The sequence below is a fragment of the Mustela nivalis genome (genome assembly GCF_964662115.1).
Source record: "Mustela nivalis genome assembly, chromosome: 9".
Taxonomy (NCBI): domain Eukaryota; kingdom Metazoa; phylum Chordata; class Mammalia; order Carnivora; family Mustelidae; genus Mustela; species Mustela nivalis.
Genome location: NC_139028.1, coordinates 28,016,524 through 28,042,235, shown reverse-complemented (window position 1 = coordinate 28,042,235; position 25,712 = coordinate 28,016,524). Strand labels below are relative to the sequence as shown.

Below are 25,712 nucleotides of genomic sequence, written 5' to 3'. Positions count from 1 at the left end.
TCCTAGACACCCTCTCCCCCCGAGAAACTTACCTCCTCACATACCTACATCACATTATTTATTATACCCAGCTCCAAGGACAAATGGCTTCCAACATTTTATCTTTGAATCCTGAGCACCTAACTCAGGTGCCTGGCACACAGCAGACACTAAAATTGTTGTTCAATAAGAATAATATAGAAACAGCCGCCCTAGCCTCTTTACAACCTGCCTTCAGGGCATGTCATAGGAGCCTCGACCTCAAGCCACCCTTCAGCACATTTCATCGATTCCTTCCTCTTCCCCGGGCTGCCAGCCCAGAATCCCACTGCACACAGAGGCCCCCTTTTGCCCCACACTGTCAACCTGCCAGGCCCCATTTTTGCCAGGAAACAATCCTTGCTGTTTGTTTTTGCAGCCGCCAAAGCAGATAAGAAGAACATTTATTCCTGGCACTCTGGTTGCCTCGTCATTGCCATGTCACAGCTGGGCCAGGAAGGGCTTGGATCTGATGCTGAGGGACTCCGCATGCCATGCTCGAGGGGGGGAGCTTGGCCACAGCCTCCAGGAAGCAGCAATAAACCCTCCCTGCCTGGGGGCTGGGTGCTAGCTGGATGGGGAGAATTTGTGGTGTGTGAGAGGAGGTTGGGGTCTCCAGGTTTTCTTTGGAGAAAGCAAGGAAGGTGGCCAGTGAGGTGCCATGGAAGGAGTGGTGGGAGACCTGCCTGGGTCTCTGGGCTCCTCTGACCACAGTGCCTCATCTGAAAATGGCTTGAACCACATAACCTCTCTGAAGACCATCAAGGGCTGACACTGTCATGCTCACAGCTTGGAGTCCTAGCGCATGAGCTGTAAGAATTTAGACAAGTAAACAGTCAAGAAAATAGGCTACCACTGGGGGAAAAGAAGGCCCCAAGATTCCTAACTTTCATTTTAGGACTGGGGAGAAGCTTGGGCTTTCAGCCTCCAGGGAAGGTCTAGAGTTTCTTGGAGCCAACTTTTGGTCTTCCCAACTCAACCGGTTCAAGTCTAATACTGAGGCCCACTTTCCGAAACCTAAAAACTGGAAGAGCCCTTAAATGCTACATATTCCAACTCTCTGAGCACAAATAAGGAACTGAGGCTTCTTAGAAACCCAAGAGACTCGCCCAAGACCTCCAGCCAGTTCACAGCAATGGGACTAGAACACAGCCCTCCTTCAACCACAAACATTGAATGCCCACCCTGTGCCAAGAACCGGGCTACAAGGTGCTCCTGGAACCACAGGGGCTCAGTACATAGTTACTGGAGGCAAGGTGAACAGGTGAAACACTCAAACCCCAGAAGTACAGAGGAAGCATGGGCACGAGAGCAAAGACCATGGATTTGGGAATCAGCAAATCCCAGCCCTTCTGGGAGCATCAGTCTCGTTTATAAAATGTGTCTGGCTCAGCGCTGACATCCAGGAGCCCTCAAAGCCTGTTTTCAGCTCTGTCTCCATCTAAGGTTGATTCTGCCCTCATCCCAATACCCTTGCCAACCATTCTCACAGGATGTAAACCAATGCCGATGTTATTTGAAGCTGAAGCAAAGTTAGAAGTTAAATGTAACAGAAGAGGGTGTTGTCCCTCTATGCCTTTCACCCTAAAACTAATGGAAAGGACTTTTCAATTCTCTCTCTCATCTGGAAACTTCATGCCATGGTGCTCCTCATTGGGGAAAGGCATTTGGGAATTTCCAACATAAAAAGTTGCCCAGACTTTCTTTCCCCCGAAGAAAGGTTTCCAGCAAGGTTAGGAAAACACAAGTGAAACAGTAAAATAAATACAAGATGTGTGCCTTGGGATTCAACCAACACACATTTTTGCTAGCCAGAGGCAGAAGGGTGAGCTATCCCCTGGATACTTCATCTACTTATTCAGACTCTGGCTGGTTCCCTGCCCTGTGGTCTTGCAGACCTGCATGCCAGGTTCTGGGTTTGGGTAGTTAAAGGCAATTTATGCATTAGATCAGATTCTTCTCTTTTCTATCGTCTCCTCCCACTCGGGGGTCATTGGTTGGGACATGCCGAAAGGCAGCCAAGCTCAGCAAAGGAATGGAGAAGAGACGTTCAGGGACAGAGACCACAGGAAGGGCCAGGGATGGCTCCATTGTAGCTGGGCAAAAAAGAGGAAGAAAAATCTGGGCGTCCCCGAGGTCTGGGGAAATAATATCCAACCCCTACATTTGTAAATATGACCTATTTCACATACTGGCCTGAGCCCTGTCGTGTTTTCAAAGACACAGAATTTCAGGGTCATGGAACCAGACCCTCTGCGATCTGTATTTGTAAAAACTGCCCTCGGCTGGTCCCAAAGGTCAACGGTTCTGAAACTACCTATGTATTACACACGTTGAATATTCACATTCTTTTATCATGCTATTTCATTTTAATGAAATACTCCCACACTATTGGGAAAGATGATTCTATTTGCCTGCAGAGCAAGTGAGGCCCCGAGAACCGAAGTGGCTTCCTAGAGTCACACAGATGTGCCTCGAACCCAGGTTCTTTGGCTCTGAGTACAGCACTGATGCTCGCTTGGGGAGATGTGCTTTGGAGTCAGATACCCAGGCTTGACATAAGCAGGGTGCCTGGCACACGTCAGCACCCAATAAGTCACTTTCCACTTCCTTTGGCTAAAGCCACTCAGCGAGGGAGCTGAGTTTGGCACAGCCAGGATTTTAAACCTGTTCAGAAGGTCCCAGAGCTGCTTGGGTTCTCAACTTTGCAGCAGTGGAGACTGAGCCGGGGCTGCGTACCGAGCCGTGGGGGTCAGTCCTCGTTTTGTGCCCCCTTCATTCCTGCCACCTTGCCCAAGACATTCCTGGGCCCCGGCCAAGCCCCAGAAGTGGGAGCTGTGCCTTGGCCTTGGACGAGCTCTGTGACCTGACTGCAGCCATTCCGGGGGAGCCCTGGGTCTGGCTCTCTGGAGCTTTTGCCTCTGCGGAGACAATGGGGCTCTGAATCTCTGGGAAGAGTCTAGGTCTTCCATACTGTGGCAGCAATGGAAGCCCCTTAGAAAGAAAATGCTGGCTAAGCACACAGTATTTTTATCTTCTTGGCAGCTTCCTCTTGGGGCTCATCAGACTCCCAAGCAGGTGGGTGATGCTCTGTCTGGACCCACATAGGGCTGTTTCCTTCTAGTCTCCTTAGTGCCCATAAAGAGGTGAGAAGAACATGTTATAGTTTTAGGGACATTCTTCAGCATCCAGAGTCTCACATCCCTGCCCAAATTGTCCAGGAACCAGGGGCTCTGCGCTGGTTATCTAGCTTAAGAACTCTGCCTCATCCCACCAAGAACATGGCCGTAGTGTCCCTGAGCCTCTGCAAAGTGCTAGAAGCCTGGCTTTCTGGTGGAGCCATCCCACTAAACTGGGGTGTGTGTGAGCTCCTACCTTCTAGTATTAAGATTTGCTTTCCAAAGCAGGACAAGGCCCTAAAGCTGAAAACTTCCTTGGAGTTTTCTGGGAGTGATGTCTCCAGGTCTGGACCAGGTGACCCAGGACTTGGATGAAAACCCACGAGCTAGGCTCCACAGGCCTCCCAGAAGCTGTGACACTGCTGATCCTCGTGCGCTGTTTCCCTGAGACACAGAGAGGCAGAGAGCCTCTCAGAAGCAGGCCAAGCAAGGTAGGGGAGCAGCTTTAGAACGGCCCAGAGCTCGCGCCTCCTTAACCCTACTCGTGGACCAGCTGCAAAGCCTTCACTGCCTCAGGCCATCAGTCACGGCAGTCACCTGGTGAGTTTTATTCCTAATCTCATTTTGGAACAACAACAAAAAGATGATTTGTTCAAAAGGAAGGCCTTCCTAAGAAAAAGTGAAAGGTTCTAGGATTGCTTTCGGAAGCACAGGGTGTTGGGGTGGGGCGTTTGTGGTGCAAAGGAAGGGACTGTGGCTATGAACTCTGACCTCATGGTCTGATGTTGGTCCAGAAGGAGCCGGCCCAGTCCCTGGAGCCACCACTCTTCACTGTCAATAGGGAAAGGGCTTCTGTGGCTGGGGAAACAAAATTCCCACTAAAGGAAGAAATTCCCGGAATAAACTGATGGGAGGAAGAAAGGAAGGCAAAGACAGACAGAAACATTTTCCTTTAAGTACTTTTGAAATAGCTGGAATGTTTATCTTACTAGGAGGCCTGTAGAACAGAGGACATGAACTAGATGACACTGCAAAGGTCATCCCGACTGAGGATTTAGAAAAACCAATGCCATTCCCTAGAATCCATTGTTTGTTGGGGGTGGGTGGGTGAACAGGTGTGGAGGGGGTAGGAGTTGGGAGGGGACAGCACTACCCATGGGGACCCACTGTCTGCCATCCACCCCTAGGCCACTAGGGGTCTCTGCTGATCCACAAGCTCAGACTGCGCTCCCCCAAACCTCTCCAAGCCTCCCAGGAGGACAGGTCTGTGGGCTAACTGGCCTGGGCTGGGGGCTGGGGACTTGTCTGGGGTACCTCACTTCTGCTGGAAAGCTTGTCCAGACTCACTCTGGGCATGCCTGTGGCCCAAGCTCTTGACTTCTTCAGTGTTTCCTGTTGGTCTGATATACTGCACATAAAGCATAACGGTTCTCTGTCTTATGCACGTGTCTTCTTTCCTTAGCTTTGGTTGCAGCTATTTTGAGGGAAAGAGGGTTCTTTCTTTGAATTCCCCCAAGCTGCCGACCACAGTGTTGGGTGCACAACAGATGCTCAATAAGCGCAGGGCCTGACTGGGCTTTGGCCCGGGATGGGGAGTGTGTGTATGTGTCTTAGTGGGGAGGAGAGGTTGCCTCTGTCCCCAGACACACTGTTCCTGGCAGTGTCCTTCCATTCTGGCAGGGCCAGAGTCCTGTCTTTGGCTGGGAAGGGCTGGGCTCCCAAACTCAGGAAAGCCAATCACATGTAAACAAGCCACCTAATCCAGTGGCAGTTTCTCTCCTGCTGGGGGCTTTAGTCTCAAGGGAAAGGCGCTTCTGGCCTGTGGGGACAAGTGGCAGCTGCTGCTCTTAAGGAACATTCCTTCTCAGAAGAAGAGAACTGCTCAGGTTTCATTGGTCTGGCAGGAAGGGCGGTCCTCATGGTCTCCTGGCGCCCTGAACTGGAGGGCTGGGGGCTGGGAAGTGGTGGAAAGGACGGCATTGGTGGCTGTGGCAGGAGGGAGGCAGGGTAGCTCCTGGAACTCTACTTCCTGTTACTGTGGTGTAGGGGTGCCTCCTTCCCACCTCAGTGGTGATCCTGCAGGGTAGATCACTTCCCCCTCCTCCCATCAGCCTTAAAACTCCCTAGTCAAATCCTCAGGATGCTTGGCCACTGGGCAGAACTTCCGGGGGCTTGACTGAGGTGACTGCCTCCTACCTCCCTGACCTCCTGCTAATCTTAAAAATGCAAACTTCCTGTAGGTCTATAGGCAAGTCCACCTGCTCCAGGCAAGGGTGTACTCACTAGTCCCCTCCCTATTTTTTTTAGAGAGTTAGCAGAAATGTACCTTTCTAGTTTTCAAATCACTGCTCTACAGCTAAGTGGGGTCACCCCTCCATACCCAGGGCCCAGGACCCCTGGTTCTTCCTATGTGTCCCCCCCAAAAAATCAATACTCTCTCTATATATAGTATTATATATAATATTAGTAAGTAATATAATAAGTAGAACACAGTTTCCAGCATAACCTATCTCAGTCTCTGCTGTTTACCTGAGCCAGTGTCTGAACTTCTCTGAGCTTCTCTTTCCTGGGGTAGAAAATAATGTGCCCTCAGAGCCTTGCTGTGAGGAGTAAATAAGGTAATATACATAAAGCACCCAGTACATACAGTCTAGGGAAGGTTCAGGAAATATTGACATTCTCCCCAGTTCTTCCTGGGGTAGCACAAGATGTGGCTACTCAATTAGTTTGCCTCCAACATGTTTCCAACATTTGCCCCATCGCCTACATTCCCTATTATGTCTCACATCTTTGGTGACTGGCCATCATTTTCAGCCTTGCAGCACAGCCATTGTTAGGTTTGGAGGTCAGAGATCATGTCATACCCCCTTTGAGGTCCTTGGAACTCAGCAGGCTCAGTTGTGCTTGAACTGATGCATGGGGCAGAAATGAATGACCGCTCATCCTCTAGCAGCTTCTTTGCCCCAGGAATTCTGAAGGCTGTCTCTGTTCCTTGCCTTCTCCTAGACGTCTCTCTACACCGGGAACACTCACTTTCGGAGCTCCCAGATAGCCTACCACTCCTCCTCCTCATCCCCTTTCCTGAAGAAGTCCTTCCAAGGCCATGGAATCTGCAACTTCTCCAATCACAATGGGCAAAATCTTCCTGCTGGCCTTCCTAATCCATGCTGAGGTTTGCTCATTTTGTCTCCAGGCAGGAACAGGCTGTGGCTGTGAGAGTGGGCAGGCGGGGACCAGGCCTTCTCTGGGGGCAGAGAGAAGGAGGCTAAGCAGTGACTGGCGTAACCGGAAGCCACACATGTGGTTTGTTTGATCCAGACCTCTTCTGTGGCTCCTCTCCCTATCTCTGGCTACTCCTTTCCTGCCTTCCTCAATGTCCCCTTACTCTGGAGTCTTCTGTGGCTCACATAACTTATCTAGGTCCACAGGTGTGACTCACAGCTCCCTTGTACTGAGACTGGGAGCTCCTTCTGGATAATTCATTCATGCTCTCATAGGATCATGCTCAGTGACTGAAAACTTCAGCTCAGTCCAATTCAGAGCAAGGTGGGAATTAATTCTCTCCAGTGGGATGGTTTGGTTGGTTTGGTTTATGCCCTCTAGGAAAGCCGGGAGAAGCCCGTCCAACAGGAACTGGGAGTCTAGGATGAGCCTCCTTACTGAGGAGGCTGCCCCAGCAAGAAACCTGGGCTCAGAGGTGTGAGGAAGCTGGGATGTCTTCAGGGGCAGGTGGAACAGGATGGCTTCCTGAAGCATGGAAAAAACCAGCTGTGGCCCAATTTCTTGGGAATTCTAGTTCAGCTTGTGGGCTTGGTGGAAGCCGTCTCCCCTACTCCCTACTTGCATCCCACCCAAGAGAAAGCTCACATTCAGAAAAGGAAGTCCGAGCAGGGAAAGTGCCCAGCTGCCATAGAGCTGAATGGGGACATGGTATGGCATTGGGGGGGGGGGTAAATTTGAATAAAAAAATCTCCCCCACTTTGCAACACAAGGCCAAATGATTAGCACACAGGGAAAACCATGAACCAGCAGTTTGCAACAAAGCTGGCAGGCCGCTGGAATGTTGATACTGAAGCTCATGCTCCAGAGGGGAGACACCCCTCCCTGGGCCAGGCTGGTGCTCAGTGCGGCTATTTCAGGCTGGGGGGATTAAGGCTGAACCATGACGAATGTGAACCATCGTATGTGTGCGTGTGTGTGCTTGTCGCGCGCGCACACACACACACACACACACACACACACATGCATGCCCCAGACACTCCTCTCTTCTCTCCCATACTGGTTCCCAGGCCGGCCTCCTGCACAGAAAGTCTCTTGGCAGCCGAGGCCTCTCCTTCCTGGGGAAGGCCCAGCTAGCGCCGCAGCCCCCAGCTCAGGGACAGTGACAGCAGCCTGCCCTGGGACTGTGGACAGCACGTGGCGCGTCCTACGCACCGTCCCTCCTCCACACGCCTGGCTTCGCACTGACCCCGTACCCCCTAGCCTGTCCCTTCACCCCCCCACCCCTCTGCTGCTGCTGTTCCTTTTCTCTCTCTTTTTCGCCTCTGGCCTTCTCAGCCTCTCTTCCCTTCCCTCTGCTGCCCTTCCCCTCCAGATCTTCATCCTTCCTCTGCTCCCTCTTGAAGGTTACCCTCCAAAGTTGTCTTACTTTCCCTTTGTCTTTCTTCTGATTTCTCCTTCCCTCTTTTGGCTTCCTCTGGCCCCTCTTGATCTGTTGCCATCTGTCTCCTTGTCTTACTTCTCCCCACAGATATTTACTAGCCGTCCATGATCAGACCTTGGGTTAGCTGCCACCAGGCGTGGGTTTTAATTGTATATATAAAACACTGTCTGTACTCAAAACATGTCTGTTATCTAGGAGAGGAGAATGACCCTTATACCAGCGACGCTGAGATAAAGTCGCATGTGATATTTATATATAAGTGGTCCCCAGGGCTCCAGCACTTAGTTGGGAGAAAGAAAAGGCCTTTCTGGATGGGGCATCAGAGAGGTCTCCTGGGGAGAGCAGCCTTGTTGCTGTCCTGGGGAAGAGGCTGGGTTTGGTGGTGCAGAGCCGCGGAAGGGTTGTCAGAGTAGACTGGCCTGGGAAAATGCAGCCCTGGGAGAGCCTTCACTATCCGGCCAAAGGATGAGAAAACTCTGAGGACAATTGGAGCTTTTGAGCAGGACAAAGACATGAACAGGGCCTTAGGACCATAAATGCAGCAGCAGAACCTGAAAAGGCATGTGTAGGTGTGTTTATGTTTGTGGTGCGTAGGCACGTTGTGGAGTGCTGAGGGCTAGCCATAGAGGACAGGTAACCGGGCTGGGAATCTACCACAGCAGCCTGTGTGTGATTATCTCATTTAGCCACTGAAGTCCCAGCTAAGTAGGTGGTGGCAGGCAGAGGCAATGAAGGAACAAGTCTGAGAAGTTCCAAATAGGAACACCTTGCCCAACGCCTTGTCTTTTTTTTCGAGCTGTCTTTGTTTTTGCCCGATTGTCTGAGTTCCTCTTTCTAAGCAGATCAGAAGCCTTTCTCTGGTGGCTACCCCAGGGCCAGCTTCACTATTAGGCAGAGATCTGATATTTACAATGACGGGAATCAAAGTTCTCTCCTCTTTCCTCAAAGCTCAGAGGCCCTGAAGGCTGGGATCTCCCAGGAGGACTGACTTTCGCAGGCAGCGTCTGTGCGCCCTGGCTCACCCAGAGCCTGTGTTACCCTTCTCTGCCAACCCTGGGTCCCCAGTGGCCCTGCCTGCTGCAGACTGACTTGTCAGCCCCAGGACCCCGACCTGGAGGGGGCTGCTGTGGCTGCTAAGCCCTCTGGCCCTCCTCTCCTCCCCCACTACCCTAGTACACCCCCAATGTCAGTGCACGAGGTAGACTTGGAGAGCCCAGGAGGGGAAATCCAGAGCCTCTCCAAGGACCTGATTATTTCCAAAGACTTGTGCTAATTTTCTGATATGATCCTCACATCTCTGTGAGGCACTAAATCCTCATTACTTTTCCTGACCGATGCATTCTAATTAGATCAACACTTAAAAAAAATTCACAATAGCCACAGGATGGCTTTCCATCTCATTAACTCCTCACTTATTATTTTCATGAAAATTACTGATAAAAATGTGCATCTCCATTTGCTGAGGCCTCACAGCCTCCTCAGCTCCTATCTTGCATCTCTCCCGTCACCGGGGCTGTGCAGCGTCGCCATGGTAACCCACAATAATAGAAACTAATAAATTACAAACGAGATGCTCGTTGAGCAATTATTGTCCTCTTTTATGCAAGTTTCTTGCTAATTTTGATCATAAGGGAAAGTACAATAAGACTCTGAAGGAATGAGTCTATTTCAAGAGAATATTAGCTAGCAGAAGCCTGGGCGGCTGTTTTTAGATCTGTAATAAAGTGATTTGGTGATTTCAAGCAACGGGAAGAGGAAATAAACTTCTTGCCTCGTGTCCCATGCAGTACTCACTGTAGAGTCCCACAGAGATCCTTCTGAATTTGTGCAAGCAGGGCTGACCTTCTAGAAGGCCCCTGACCCTTCCCTTGCCTCTACAAGCTGGAGGAATGGATAAAGTGTGCTGGTTCCTAAAGCTTAGAGATAAAAATGGCACCACCTTTCTTAGACACTTTTTCGAGTGCCCATTATCTTTAGAAAGTTTATCCTTTTCCCCACACCTGATTTGTCTCAGGAGAGGAGGGTACAGTAAATCTCCTAGGGCCCTCCATGTGTCTGTCCCAGACTCGGGAACTCAGCGGGAGGAGAAGAAAGCGGTGAGCTATGGCTTACGTAGATGTGGGTGAGTTTGCTGGAAAAGTACCACCAGGCAGCTTTTTTTTTTTTTTTTTAGCTCTGTAGGTTTGGGGAATATATTCCACCCTGGAGAGAAGAGCCCATTCTCCCTCAAAACACAAAGTTGCCATTTCTAGGTTCCCCAGTTCCCGGGATGAAGGTGACTCTTGGGAGATGGGTGGTGGGAGGTGACATTCCCAGTGGTCCTGAAACTTAGGAAGACAGATGAGCCAGGGTAGGGTGAGCTACTGGAAAATGAGCTGGCAGAAGCAGAAGTAGTCGCATGGGAAGCCGTCTTCATCTATGAAATGGGCAGGATTCAGGGAAGGACAAAACCCTCCTCCTTATCAAGAACACGGAGAGGTCAGCAAGCCCTCTTGAGAAGTGTGTGGGGCTAAGAGGTGGGGGTCCATTCCCGGCTCTGCCCCAGCCTCATCTCAACACTTATGTGCATTTCTTAGGCTATCTTGGGCCAGGAACCCAGGAATCACTTTGGTCATTTTCTAAGGAATACCCATGCCCCAGTATGGTGAGTTCTGGGGCTGCCTGATGAGCAGGAGTGGATCACAGCAGGGCTTTTGTGCTGAAAGGGTCCAGTGAGTCTAAGCTACACTACTAGGCCACCAGAGAACCTTCGGACATTCCTACACCCAGCTTAGGAGCCTAGTTTAGGACATAGGACCCAGCCCAGTGTGTTACCTGTGAGTGAAGGTTTATGGAGGGCTGGTTGGGGGAGTAGGGTCCCCCGAGGTCATTCCTGAGCAGGTTGTCACTGTGCATCTTGGTTTTGAGGCAGGTGATGTACCGGTTACAAAAGTCCTTGCAGAGTTCATTGACTTTCTCCAATTCCAGCAGGTGAATTCTCAGGACCTGGATTGCCTTCACCATCTGGGGAGAGGAGGGAGAGCTGAGCCTGGTGTTCAGATCACATTCCTCCTGCTGCCTTGACTTCCCGAGCCCCAAGGCCACCAGCGGAGAGAAACCCATGCCCTGCTCTGGGTATAAAGTTTCTCATCCACTGGATTTCAGTTCTAGCTACGGTGGCCTGCTGATGGTTTGCATGCTTTGAGCCCACTGTTAACACAACCGCTCTTGAGTAAAGGGTACTCAGAGAACCGTACAGCTAAAAGCCCAGGTCTCTAGCCCCAACCCTGCCAGTCATTGCCTGGGGGGGCTTGGGCAGTTGCTCTGCACCTTGTTGTTGGAAGAGTGGGTATAATTAAGTCCCCCGTAACAACCATCTAGGTTTGTGGAAAGGATTGTAGGAGGGAATGTAGAAGCTGCGAAGTGTGGAACGCTGAGCAGGCATGAGGAAGATGGGGATCAGAGCTCTTGTGGGAGCCTCTAGGAGTCAGGGACTGTCTATTCTTAAGCATGTATTCTGAGGGCCTCATGTGACACAGGTCACCTTGCAGAGGCCCCATTGCTACTTGCTGACTGACGGGATCATCCCGCATGACTTAGCTGGGCTCTGAACAGCGAGCTGTCCACAGCGGCCTTTTCTGTGCCCTTTGGATTGTGGTACGCGTGACTGTCTCTCTTCAGATGGATACTCCTCACCCTTCATGGCAACAGGAGAGTTCTCAATTTGGGCTTTTCTCTTCATCATTGTTATTATTAGAACAAGAAAAGTGCGACAGGAAGTTTGGAAAGTCAAGGAGGGAAATAACTGTCCTTGACCCATCACCTTAAAAGAACGATGATTTTCTTTTTTTGGTCTTTTCCACAGGCATCTATTTTAACATTGCTTTAGTCACCTTGTGCTTACAACTTTGTTTCCTGTTTTCCCCTTAGTTTATCAGTTGTATTTTTCTACACAGCAGCACGGTGTTCTCTATTGTCACTTCTGGCCTTCGAGCTTCTAGAAGGGAGAGAGGGTGTCTGATTTTCTTGCTATGTTATCATTGGCACCAACACTCTGGACACTGAGTAAATATTTGCTGAATGGGTAAAAGTTACTGAGTAAACATATTTTTAATTGTTGCCTATTATTTCACATGTGTCCTCCTTAACCAATCCCTCATCATTGGGCATTTAGGCTATTTCCAATTTTTCAATTTTATAAAAAATGTCATAGTGACTGTTTTCCAAGCTTCCTACTTTGATTCATGTGTCTGCCTATTTCCTCAGAGTGAACTCCCAGAAGTGACAGGAAAAAAAGTATGGACATTCTTTTGGCTCATGATAAATACTGCCAAATTGCTTTTCAAAAAAGCGTGTTCAAATGATTCTGGACCAATTGGACATTCACAAGTAAAAACAAACAAACAAACAAAAAACCAAAACCTTGATTTAAGTCTCACATTTTATATAAAAATTAACTCAATTGGACCACAGACCTAAATATAAGATAAAACTATAAAACTTTTAGAATAAAAATGCAGGAGAAAATCATGAGTTCCTAGGAGTGGATTAAGAGGTCTTAGACTTGACCACTCAAATTTGACCCAGAAAAGGAAAAACTGATAGATTAGAACTCATCAATATTTAAAAAGCTTGCTCTTCAGGAGATCTTGCAAAGAAGGTGAGAAGGCAAACTATAGATTGGAAGAAAATACTTGCAAACCATATATCTGACAAAGGACTTCTTTCTAGAATATATAAAAAGCTTTCAGAACTAAACAGTAAAAGAGCAAGCAACCCAGTTAGAACAAGGGAAAAAGACAACATCAGACATTTCACTGAAGAAACACAGATGGCAAGTAAGCACATGAGAAGATGTTCAATGTCATTAGCCATCAGGGAAATGCAAATTAAAACCACAATGAGATATCACTTACACACCTATCAGAATGGTTAAAATAAAAAATAGAGATTAACACCATGGCCAAGAACCAGACACTGGATCACTCATACATTACTAGGGGATGTGAAAAATGGTTCAGCCACTCTAGAAAACAGTGTAACAGGTGTTTTTGAAACAAAACTACATATATGCTTATCCTACACCCTGCAGTTATCCCAGGGAAATAAAATATATGTTCACACAAAAACAGTTTGTGAATGTTCAAAGCAGCCTGTTCTAACAGCCCCAAACTGGAAACAACCAAAATAAACTTCAACAGGTGAATGGATGAAGACACTGTGGTACGTCCATGTCATGGACTACTAGTTAGCAACAAAAAGGAACAAACTATTGATACACTCAGCAACTTGGATGGATTTCAAAAGAATAATTATGGTGAAGGAAAAAAAAGCCAGTCTCAAAAGGTTACCTACTGTATGATGCCATTTATCCGACATTCTTGAAATGACAACATTATGGAGATGAAGAACAGATTGGTGGTGGCCCGAGGGTGCAGTGGGGGAGGGAGGGAGGAACTGGCAGAGGGAGGGAGGAAGTGTTCTCTCTCTTGACTGTCAGAGTTTACATGAATCTGTATCTGTGATACAAAGGCACAAGGCTAAACATGCACAGGAGTGCATGTAAAAAGATGTCATCTGAATCAGATCTGTGGATTGTATCACTGTCAATTTCCTAGTTGTGAAACTGTATGCAGTTATGCAAGAAGGGAATCAGAACTTCTTTGTATTAGTTCCTAGAACTGCATGTGAATCTGTAATTACATTGAAATGAAAATGGAAAAAAGGGTGGGGCCTGTTGCCATTGGAGACCCACTGGTGTTGACTTAAGCAGTATCTAGGGAGTCTCTGTGTAATCCTACCCTCCCAGCTGTTGGCTAGCATCTTGATGCCTAGGAATCAAGGCAGGTAATCTCTCCCAGAGAATTTTGACGGTCAGGTGTGAGCAGAACGACATGACTGGACACTGGTGCCATGCTCCTCTCTGAGTTTCATAGACATTTCTAGTGGGGAACGATTGAGTAGTCCCTGGGTTAGCTTTTAGATTGCGTGATGGGCAGGAATGGTGCCTAACTAAGGGCTCTTGGAGTACTGAATTAGACTAAGTGTCACTCAAAGACAGTAACCAACAATTTTGTGTCTTCATGCAGGGCTCAATCCTAGGAACTTATCCTAAGAGAGTGCTCCCTCCCTTTTGGCTGAGATCAAAAGAGACTGTGGTCTCCCATGCAAAGAAGAGTCTCGTGACTTTAGAATGGCTAATTTGGTACTGAAAGAACATTTGCTCTCAATTTCCTACTTGATTTTGGCCATGGATATCTTGGTTTATGTCTTTCAGAATAATTAGCACCATACAAAAGCATTTAGTAAATGCTCATTGACTGCTTGATAACAATACCCAAACCCGTCTTATTCTTACTATGTCTCAGACACTGTGTTAAACCTACCACATGCCTTCTCCTATTTATACCACACGACCACCTCTGCAAGGAGGCACCATGATTGCCCATGTTTTATAGTTGAAGAAAATGAAGCCCAGAGATATTAAGTTTTCTGTGTTTAGAGCCACATGGCTGGTAAGTGATAACACTAGGATGTGAAGCCACGTGTACTATGTTGCTCCCAAGATGGGCTCTGCGGATTTGTGTAGATGGAGAAAAACAGTCTGAAGGTTACAGGATTTGGGAGTGGCCCAGTGATGGGAAGTATAGGGTATGAGGAAGACCAAATAGCTTTGGGGACATTAAAGTTTAGGATTTCCAGAGTCCTGCCTGGTAATGTTTCCTCATTCGGCTACTCTGGTTTTTCATCTCTCACTCCTGGCCTAGCTTAGAGGAGTCAGAGTACTTCACCAATGTAGATGTCTGCCTCCTCCTGGGTAAAAAGAGAAGGTTGGACTATCAGGTGCTTTCCATTTTCTGCTTGCCTGAACATGACTTATGCCCTCAGTTCACGGATGGGGCTGTTAGGGGCCCTGGGAGATGATCTGGGCTGGCGTCTAGGTGAGAGACCAAACTCTCTAGGATACATGGCTGCTCTTGTCTGAGGTGCTCCCAGTGACAGCCTTCACTTCAAGTCCCCTCTATTTCTCTCAGCCTGCTGATTGAGAAGTTCTTTCTCACATGTACCAAGATCTCTCCTGCCTGAGTCTGAAGCACCTACCAGGCTTCTGCAGGCACCTAGAACCTCTAATGCCTCCATCAATACAACCTCCCTTAATTTAATATTATCCATTCAACACAAATAAGGAGTTTCACTCTATGCTATACAGGGAACAAGGCATTTGACTTGAAAAAATTGTCCAACTGGTTTTGTGTTCTCCAGACAAATATCATCCTAAGTCCTTAAACCTTTCTTCTTTTTCCTTTTCCTCTTCTCTTTTCCCTTCCCTTCTCTTCTTCCATTTCTTCTTTCCTTCGGTCTCCGAGCTCTCCTTTACTGGACTATTCCTTTTTTAATCAAAATTTCATTTACTCGTTTGGTTTTAAATCTACATACAAGCATCTACCGCAAAGAAAGGTGTACATATCTACTCATTTATTTTCTAAAACATAGCCAATAAGTACTTAATAAAAAAGAATCAGAAAGTACCAACACATAAGACAAAAAGACAAAGTAAAATCTACGTAGAATGGTTTTGTTCAAATGAAACACACAAGGAGCTTACACCACATTTGGCACCCAGTGGTCAAAAGCGGACCTACTTTTTGGTCTAACAAAGCACAGTTGAAGGATGACTTTTTTATGGGATAATAAGCTTGGTTTAAAGATTTAAGAAGGGAGAGTAAATCATAATGGTATTCCGAGGCAATGAATATGGAGGACCTATTCAATATTAGAGACAAAGATGGGCTGTACCATTAGTGGGGTGGCTGGTGGGCAGAAGCAAATCTGTGGGGGTTGTTGTCAGACACCCTGAATCCAGGCCTATTGTTTACAAAATTGGGTGTTACTGGGCCACGAGTTCTGTGAGCCTCAACTTCCTCATTTGGAACATGGGGATAAAGATCATTGCTTGCTTTTAAGAGTTGATTAAGGCTAAAGGCAATAATGATGTGAAAGTATCTTAGAAACCAGAGGGAAGCAAGTGCATATAATTTTTTAAATCTCTTTTAATAATTTCTAATATCCTGTTGGCTTTTCTACTGTTCTTTCGTATTCAGCGAGTAGAAAAAGAATCATTCCCGGTGTTTTTTCTCCTGTATTTACATTTAATAAATCACCCTCTATCCTACGTGTTTGCAATTTTGGGTTTTTGCTTCTAAATCAGAATAAAACTCTGATTTATTAAACTATTTTTCTAAGTGATCAATGCCATATAAAAAGTTATTTCAAATCTTCTAGAGCAATAACAATTCCATTTAATTTAATACCATCATCAAACGTGATGAATGTGTTCTCAATCCTTCCCCCTAAGTCTTGCTTCACCTCCAGCTTCTCTCTCTGCTTTTTCTTCCAAAATAAAGAAACAGCCCTTTTCTACTGAGAGGTACCCTTGAAAAAAAGCAAAATGAGAACTGACCTTATATTTTAGTCTTACACCCCTGCACACTAGCTCCTCACTGGTCCCAGGAGAATACACAAGGACTGGGGCATCTTGTGGGCTATGAAGTTGCATGGTGGGATGTCCCAAATCTATTATTGCCTGTCTGCTGATTTTGGATGACCTATTTAACTCTATTTGTAAAATTGAGGATGATAATACCTACCCTGTAGAGTGGGTATGAAAATTGAATAAAATGATATATGCAAATGTTCTGGGCACATAGTAGCTATTTGATAAATGCCTTTTCTTTATGCCAACACTCTCCCCCATCCCACTACCCCAAGTTCCTTTCTAAAAAGTGGCCTTCTGTAGGGTTGTGGCTTTTGCCCTTCATAGTCATAAATCCTTGCCTTCCAAAACACACACATACACACACACAACACACACATATATATACATCACTTTATGATTTGCAAAATGCTTTTTTCATCATTATCTCATTTGAATCTCACAACCACGGGGACTCAGGTGACCTAAATTCCATGCAGCAAGTTGGGGGACAAGTTCTTTTCACCTTCTCCTCCCTCGGCAAGTTGGGAAGCTGGAACTACTCTCCCTCACTTACATACAAGAGAGTTTCTAAACTTGCATTCCTTAAAGTGCTCAGATATTTCCTGTGGGTCATTAGGGCAGCCAAAGCTAAAATCAAACCAAAAATTGTTCCCGAACCAGCCAGCTGGATCTGAGCAGTTGGAAGTGCAGGGTCCCTGGAACAAGGAATGGGACGTGGGAGAAAGGTGAAGACCAGGGATGGGAGAACTGCCAGACAACAGGGGGATAAAATGGTGATGCGAGCCATCATGCATGACAAGTTCAATGACTTTTAAGTCAATAACATGGCACTTTGCCTCCAATGTCCTCAGAATTTGGAGCAGCAAGTGGTTCAGAGGGAAGAGGCAGGTGGGCTTTGGGAGTTAGACCCACTTGGTGCAAATCCCAACTCTGTAACTTATTGGCAGTAGGACTCTCACTCCTTGATCTTCTCCTTTGTAAAATGGGGATGACAAGAACTACCTCGTGGGGCTGTTATGAGAATTACATAGAGAAATGTGCTGGAGAACAATGGGTTTTGGAAGCTGAGTCTTGGGTCTTCCACCAACTGAGAAATACTGGCCAATTTACTTCATCACTGTACTTTACTTTCCCCATTTTTCCTGTAAAATAGGATAATAGTAGTGACTCTCTCCACATTGTACTGAGGATTAGATGAGATGCAGCTAGAAAGGACTACTAAAACCAAGACCAGGCACATAGAAAGCTCTAGGAGAACAGTGGCTATAGGTCAGCATGGGGGCTGAGTGGGGGCATTGGGAGTTCGAGACCTGCACAGTATCTGTCTTGCACGCCTGCCTTGGGACTGGCAGTGTGATCTTGAACTAAGTGAGTTCACCTTGCATCTCAATCTCCTCATTTTAAAGTGGGGATAATAATACACACATACTTGTTGGTTTGAACACAAGATTAAATAAGGTAATATAGGTAAGGTGTTTACAATAGCACCTAGTAAGTGCTCTATAAATGTTAATCACAACTAGCTTTGATTAGTCTCACTAGCATTCCCTATCTTGGTGTTGGTAAGATTCTCTGCTCCTACGTAGGTGGCGAGAGTTGGGCGGCAGGCTGAAGTGAACGACTCTGATCGGGGCCGCCTGAGGTCTCTATGGACACAGAGCTCTGGCCGGGCTCCTTCATGTGCCTCCTTATTCACAGCCTCCAGCCTCTGGCCCTGCCTTTTTAGAGTGGGCCCAGGGGCCTGGGGGGCCCCATTTTGGAGCAGGCTTTGCGGTCAGGCAGCCATAATCTGTCCCTCGAGCCACACCAGAGTCTCATTAAAACGTGCCCCATAAATGTTAAAAAATTTACACATAAAAAAATTCCATGCATGAAACTGAAACCTTACGTTTAACAGCCTCGGTTTGAAATCTTGCATAATATATAAAACCTCGGCACTGCACTGGGGGCCCGTAAATCAGATTTTATAAAACAAAAAGCTTTTACCTTTCAAAGGGGTTTGGGGAACTTGCAAATTTTACAAACTTTACCAACTGCCAGTCAGAGGCTGCTGGGTCCAAGCAGGGGATCGGTGGGCCCGATGAGAAATGGGCCTGGTTGGGTGTAGGGACTTGGGGGGCAGAGAGTATCCCCAGGGAGTTCAGTGGGGGCATGCTGGCTTAGCCACCACAGGGGTGAGAAGCCACCTCCATAGTTTTGAAACAGGGAGGTAGAGAAGGTCGGAGAGTGGGTGGCAGGGGATGAGAGTAGGTGGCAGAGAGAGGTGGGGAGTGGGGAGGTGGGGGTGTGGAGATGCTGTTGGCATTTATAAATGAGGACTTTACTGTCCCCAGGAAGAAGAGAGGTGGGGAGACCTTGGAAGGAGCAGGGTATTGGGAGCCAACAGACCTGGGTTCTGGTCCTAAATGACTCATTTCCCTTCTCTGGACTTCAGTGTCCCCATCTGTAAAATGGGGAGTTGTATGTGCTGGACAGTCTTCTCTCAGTTGTGTTTTCCCTTAGCATTTTGTGACTCTTAAGTTTCTCTGTGGGCATCAGTGCTGTGGGAGCAGCTGGATAGCCAGGAGAGGGACGTTCCCTCAGAAGCCTACAATCTGGGAACCCCTGATCTTTGGGTAGCTCTGGGAGAGCGCAATCAGCCGTTCCCATGGGAACTTGTCTGGGAGACCGCTGCTGGGAGCAGGGGAAGGGATCGATCAGCAAGCCAGTTTGCTTGGAGGATTGGAGGACAGGCAGCTGGAGGTGGGGGGAATGTACATCCTAAGGGCTGACATGGGGCCTATGGGCTCTCTGAGCTTGGGAGAAAGCAGGATCAGAGCATGACCTGAGGGCCCGGGGAGGGACAAAGTTTTGGGGGACCCCCACATCCTTCTGACAATCCCATCTGTGAAAGTCAATATTCAAGGGCAAAGGAAAGCCGCCCTGACACACATATATATAAAAAATAAATCTCTCAATTATCTCAGCTCATTTGCTTGGGGTCTCTCATTTTATGTCCCTGCTCCGCTGCGCAGTATATCTGTCCGGATAAAGAGTTACAGTCCGTTGGGCTACGTGTGCGGGGTTGTAAAAAATACAGATGCCAAATTAACTGGCTGTGGCACTCAGCAGCTGATTGAGCTGATAATGACGCGATCTGACCTTTTTCTAATTTCTAATTATGTGCATCTCGGCTGTGCTGGCTACATGATTCTTGTTCTAATGACGGCTCCCATGGTTGGCCTCTCCAGCCGCCCCCTCCCCACGCAGGACTACAAATGGGGTGGCAAAGGGCACTGCTCAACTCCCCAAATGAAGTTGCAGGGTCTCTGCCCCACCGTCTTCTTGATGGCCAGGAGGAGACGCCGGAAAGGTGGTTCTCCTTACCTTAGCGATACTGCATTTGAGATTAACCTTCCGGATGCCACGCATTTTTAAAGGACATTTGGTTCCACATGCCATCTTGTTAATTTTTTTTTTTTTTTTTTTTATTGCCATGACATGAGAGAGGTGTATTAGCTCTACAGACGAGGAAACCGAGCTTCAAAGGAATTAAATCATTACAGTCGCACACAGGCTAAGCTGTGAAGCCAGGCTCAGGTCCTCCCTCTCCAAGAGCTCCTTCAACTCTCTATTCAAACACCTGACCAGTCAGCGGCCACTGACAGTGGCTAAGACCTAAGTAAATCCGGTCCACCTGGGCAGATGTGGTGTCTGAGGCTGTTCTGCCCACGGGACCGTTCCCAGCCTGATCACCTGGGATAGAAGTCCAGGGGACACCAGGGGTCTGGGGTCCCTGGGGCAGCCCTGAGGTATCCACAGCCCCAGGTCAGGTGTGCAAGGAGCAGACGCTTAACCGAGGTCTGTTGGGCAACATCAAGAGATCGGATTCTTTGAGGGAACCAAAACCCGAGAGACCCAGGTAGTGTTAGCAAGGGGAAAGCACAGAGCTGCAGCCCCTTTTTGGTGAATTCCAGGTTATCCTAGAAAAGGAGGCTGTTCTCAGGTGTGCCTGTGAGAGCTTCCCCTGGCAAGGCGTGCGAGGTTTTTTGCTCCAGGACTCCTGCTCCTTAAAAAGGGTTCAGTTCCTTTCCATCACTCTGCCTAATTTGAGTTATTTTCTACCGACTTCGGCGTCAGCTTCTTTTTGTGTCACGGGATAAGAGTGGCTCGTGGCCCTGCCAGGCCCGTTCCAGCTCCCCAGAAATAGCTGCCTCGTGTCTCCTAGCCCTGTGGCTGCTGCGGGCCTAAATTCCCAAGACCTGCTTCACAGGGGCAGTTCCGAACTGGTGACCCGCTGGGGAGGGTGGGGCCGGAGCAGCCTACAGGGAACCGGACAGTCAGGAGGCTGGGCTCCTGGGGCAGTGGGGCTGCTCCAGCCCAGCCGGGGGAGACGGAGGGCCGGCTGAGCAGAGCGGACCCGCGGCCCTCAGGTACCCGCGCTAACAGGCCTGACGGCCCGCACGTGCTTCCCTCGGCAAGTGCCCCCCTCTCCCGAACCGCCAGCCCCGCTCTCACACCTCACCAACCTCCAGGCCAGGCTGGCCTCTCCTGGCAGTTCTTGGGAACTCCATAGAACAGCATGTCCAGCTCCCGCGAGCAGCAGCGGCGCCGGTAACTCACAGCGCGGAATAACACGGAAGTCCCTGAGTCGGGCCCGAAGGCGCGCTGAGTGCGCAAGCGCATGCACATGCGTGGGCAGGCGCGCGTGTGTGGGCAGGCGCGCGTGTGCGTACGTTCTCTGCCTGTTTTTTTGGTGCCACCTTTGCTTTTCTAGTTCTGTTTTCCTTTTGGGAGCAGGTATTAGCTAAACTCTGGTTACGAGAGGTCAGCCCTATAATCAATTCACGGAGGAGAGTTTTGTAGTTCCCAAATTGACCATGCATGGTTTAGGTAATCCACCCACAGAAAAATCAGGAATTGTGGTTAATAATGACTCATTCCGGGATATCTATCGTGATGAATGAACAGAGCAGCTGCTCTGTTTCTCTTTCTCCCTCAGCAGACCTCCCAGGGCTAGGAGAGAATTTGAGATGTCACCTACGGTAGTGGTTACCAAATCTTATTGATGATTGCAGTTGCCTGGGAAACTTAAAAACATAGAATCACAAGGTCCCATCAAACGTACTGAATCACAATGCCCAGGAATATATATTTTAAAAAAACCCTGTAGTGATGATCTGGATGATAAATGGGTTTAGAAGCCTGGTCTACATGCCTCAGTTGGACAGGACCTCTATCAGCCTTCTCAACATGACTGTCTCTGGGTCTTTTCCTCTATTGATGTGTTTGACTATGCCTGTCACCCTCACTCTCCACACTGTAGCACACCAGCCGTCAACTCCTCCCTGGGCAGCCCAAGACATATTTATTAACAAGCCAGGACTCCTCAGAACAGCTACTACAGACCTTTTGGCTCCTGCGACCCTCCTTCCTTCCTGTCTGCACTGCAAAGGTGGGGGGCAGGGTGGTGGAATGCAGGTGCAGCAATGAGGAGAGAACACAACGCCTCTGGCAGCAAAACCTAAGCATGCAACTCTTCGTTTAAGGAATCAGCAATGGTTCTCAACTGCTAGAATGGGTGCATCTAGGGCCTGCCCCAGAGTGGGCACCCCACATTTTCTGTTGAATGAATGGAATGAATAAAAGGATAATTTCTAGGGCTTGTGGAAGGATCAGAGGGTGGGAAGCCCCTAGCCAGGGTGGGGGTTGGAGGGTCTTTACCAGATTGTCCAGTTCTGGGTCATCGCTGAAGAAGGGTTTGTGCTCCTGCTCCTGCTGGTGGACAAAATTCTCGATGTCCACATCAAAGCTGGCGGAGGTGATGCACTCTGAGCCCTGGGTGGCCTGTTCACATTTCTCAAACAGCAGCGTCAGGAGCGGGAAAAGAGGGTGCCTGCGGGGATATCAAGAGCTCACACATGCGCACAGAGACCTGATGTTGGCTGGGCTCAGAAGCCACCAGGGCCCCTTTCCCACACTCCCGTCTCTTCTTCTCCCGAGGTCCTACTTCTTGAGACCATCCCCAGTCCCCACACCAGCCTGGATGCCAGCCCTCTCATGCCCTGGCATGGAGGAGCCAGTCTTCCGGTTCCTGGAGGCCTTAGAGGACTCTATTCCGCCCCCCGCACCTGACTAGGTGCCTAACTCTTAGTTTAGAGAAGCTGCGTGGATATTGGGTGAGAGAGGAGGGGTATATGCCTTCACAGAAATAAGTGCCCATTTCTGGTTCAAGGTCAACCCGGGAAGGACATGTAGGATGTATCCAGAAAAGTCCTGAACATGAGCAGTAGTGGTTTGTCACAGATTTGCTGGCCGTCTGGCACCAGCTGAGGGCAGCGGACATGCACACCTGTGTGTTTGCCAGTGTACACAGGTGGATGTGTGTGAGCTTGAATACGCGTCCATATGCGGTGTGTGGGTGTCTCTATCTGTCCTTCGTCTACTGGCTGACTCAGTTTAGGTCACACATCCCAGTTACACGTACGACTTCTCCCTGCACCTTTTTGTCCGTGCACACTTAGCACAACCGTGACTCAACAATTAATGGCATTGCTGTTCTCTTCCAAGATTGTCCCTGTGTTAAGGATCACTGTATCCTTAGGACCTTGCCCTGCACGCTCACTGCAGGCACTTACTAAATATTTGGTGGCAGATGATGAATCAGCAAATGAAGACAGCGTGAGTGTGAGCATGTGTGAGTGTGTGGGCGTCGTTCCAGGATGCATTATGTAAGCCAGAGTGCCTACTTCAGTGCCTGACAGGCTTTAGGGGTCCTCACGTAGATATCACCAAGTCTGGGAAGCTTCCTTCACTCCCCCGCCCCTAACCTATGCTGATGGCTCTCTGAGCTCTTTGTTTTATTGTCTGCCTTCCTCACTAGACTGTAAGCCTGATGAGGGCAAGAGCCAAGCCCGCCTTACTCTTCACTGTGTGTCCAGAGTCTGGAAGAGGTATGTGGATTCCAAGAAATATCCATTGCCTATGATATGTGTGTGTCTATTTGCACATAAAAGCACACATCATTCTTATTTTTCTGCAGGACATGAACAGTGAGGTCTTAGCATCCAGCATGAGTGCCTGGGTTTCACAGATTGTTGACCCTTGACTGGCACCCTCATTCCCTTTCACTGCGATTCCAAAAGAACGTTTGCCAATGGACTCTCCTCAGTTCCTTGGGACCACACAATCCAGCTCTAGTCTTTCTGATTAAGCCCTGTTGGCTGGGCGAGGAGGAAGTTTGTGTGTTGGCCGTAGCTCCCAGGCCTCTACCAACAGGCGTGTTCTAGTCAGCATGGTCCGATGGAACTTTCTGCAGGAATGGAAATGTTCTACGATCTCCTCTGTCCAATATGGTAGCCACTAACTATAGGAGGCCAACGGACACTTGAAATATGAGTGTGGTGCCTGCAACACTGAATTTTAAATTTATTGAATTGTAACTAATTTTAATGTAAATAGCCACATTTGGCTAGTGGCTAGCATAATGGGGAATACAATAAGCCCTGAAAAGGAAAGCAGACCATGCTTTTTCCCTTCCTGTACTCTATAACCACAGCAAGAGGAAGACTGACTATCCAGCCTACACAGGGTTTGCATGTAGATGGGGAACCCCTAGTAGCCTGTCCCATGCTGGGATACTAATAATTCTGGGCAAGAAGACAGAGGTGCTCAGTTCCATCCATACTCAGCCCTATACCCGCTGGGCACTCTGCTTGGGCTCAGGGGCAGTGGTGGACGAGGAGAGAGACATTCCTGCTTGGGACGAGCCACTTGGTGGGGCAACCTGCCCCTGGACACCATCTCCCGACCCTCATTTTGGGAACTGTTGCATAAACAGCTGCGCCCCCCACCCCTGCCAGGCTGCAGCCTAGGTTACAGTCTGGGGAGGATAAAGGGTCAACGTCTGGGGATGGTGCATGGGCAGCCCCCTGTGGCTAGAAGATCCATTCGACTCCTAGAGGAAGCTGGTAGGGCAAACAATGGTTTCCCTGACCCATCCGGCTGAAGACAAAGAGAAAACCAGGTGAAGGGGTTAAACTCCAGTGTAAGTCTTCATTTGCAGCCACTAATACCGCAGCATATTATAGTCTAATCTAACCTGATCCCAGTTTAATGCAAGATTCTCCTTGCCCTGAGTGGAATACCAAAGAAAGCTTCAGTGGCTGTAATTTAAGCAGAGCCCTGCAGTGGTTTAGCTGAGGGACATGAAAGGCAAATTCCAGACGGTGTTATGAATTATTGCGCCTTATGAACCTTCCTACTCTCAACAGATGCCTGCTGCCATTTAAACAGCCACTAGATCAATTAGGAATGAAAGGCACAAATCGACTCCGTACAAGGGCACTAAATTACCAGGAACTAATAATCCGCAGCATCGTGCCAGGTGGTGGGGGTGCAGCCCCAGCCCCAGCCCCGCAGGAGCCGCCGGTCACCGCAAGCTCCTTCCTCACCGGTTGCAGGGAGGGTAGGCGGCGGCTGCATGGGGAGGGGGTGGCCTCTGTGTGTGCACACATGTGCACCTGGCTTGCATGTAGGCTGTCGATGAGTCGATGAGAGCAGGTGTGAGTGGTGTCCTAGTGTCCCATCCTGTGTTGCTATTGTGCGTGCACACGACACATTTATGCAGGAGGCGAGTGCATGTGGGCCGTGGCCTCGAAAGCAGGGTACAGGTTTTGCATGCTCTGAGTACAGTTTGCATATGCCCTATATTATATGTAGTGTGTGCATGCGTTATGTTATTTGTATGCAGTATGTGTGAGGGGTTTGTGGGTTCTGTGTACACAGCATGAATGTCATGTGGGATGGGGGAGAGGGATCTGCTAGTGATGGAGTCTCCCCACATTAGAGTTCAGGTACGCAGGGAGAGTCTTCTTCTTTGCCACTGTCCTTGCCCCTGCAGGGCAGAGAGTAGTCAAGGAGGGCCTCTCGGAGGAGGTGACATTCAAGTTAAGCTTCAAATGATGAGGAAGCAGTCAGGCAGAGATCTGGGGGGGGGGGTGTTCCAAACAGGATGTGGGGGGAAGCAAAACATTTAAGACAGGAATGAGCTTGGCACGTTTCTAGAACAAAATCCAGATGTGTGTGTGTGGAGTGAGGTAGGTAGGTAGGCTAGGAATGGAGGGAGATGAAGCTGAAGAGAGAAGCAGGTGTTAGATCATAGGCGGGAGGGTGAGGAAGGATGGGGACATTGTCAAACACTCTGGGAAGCAATGTGCAGCTTCTGTGTGAAGCCGCAGCATGGGCCCTTTTTATAAACTTCTCACTTCCAGGTGTCAGATCTCCCCAGAATGTGTGTGTGTGTGTGTGTGTGTGTGTGTGTGTGCGCGCAGGGGGGGCATATCTGGGGTGTTTTCTATGGCTTCTGCTATATCTCAAGAAGAAAGAAATATACTTTCTATTGCTGCCTCCCCCCGCCCCCAATTTAACCAGGGGCCCCTGGAGCACAGAGTGGACC

General features: G+C 48.7%; 1 protein-coding gene across 3 annotated transcripts in view; it reads right to left on the bottom strand.

Moving 5' to 3' along the window:
- The window catches only part of PKNOX2 (PBX/knotted 1 homeobox 2), a 256,654-nt gene that overhangs the window by 22,346 nt on the left and 208,596 nt on the right, over positions 1-25,712 (bottom strand). For all 3 annotated transcript variants that reach the window (XM_082682727.1, XM_082682729.1, XM_082682728.1), the window contains 2 exons: positions 21,980-22,151; positions 10,615-10,803 (listed from right to left, as the gene is read on the bottom strand). In XM_082682727.1, coding sequence (XP_082538853.1) covers positions 10,615-10,803; positions 21,980-22,151 — 361 coding nt within the window. The remainder of the gene's footprint in view (positions 1-10,614; positions 10,804-21,979; positions 22,152-25,712) is intronic.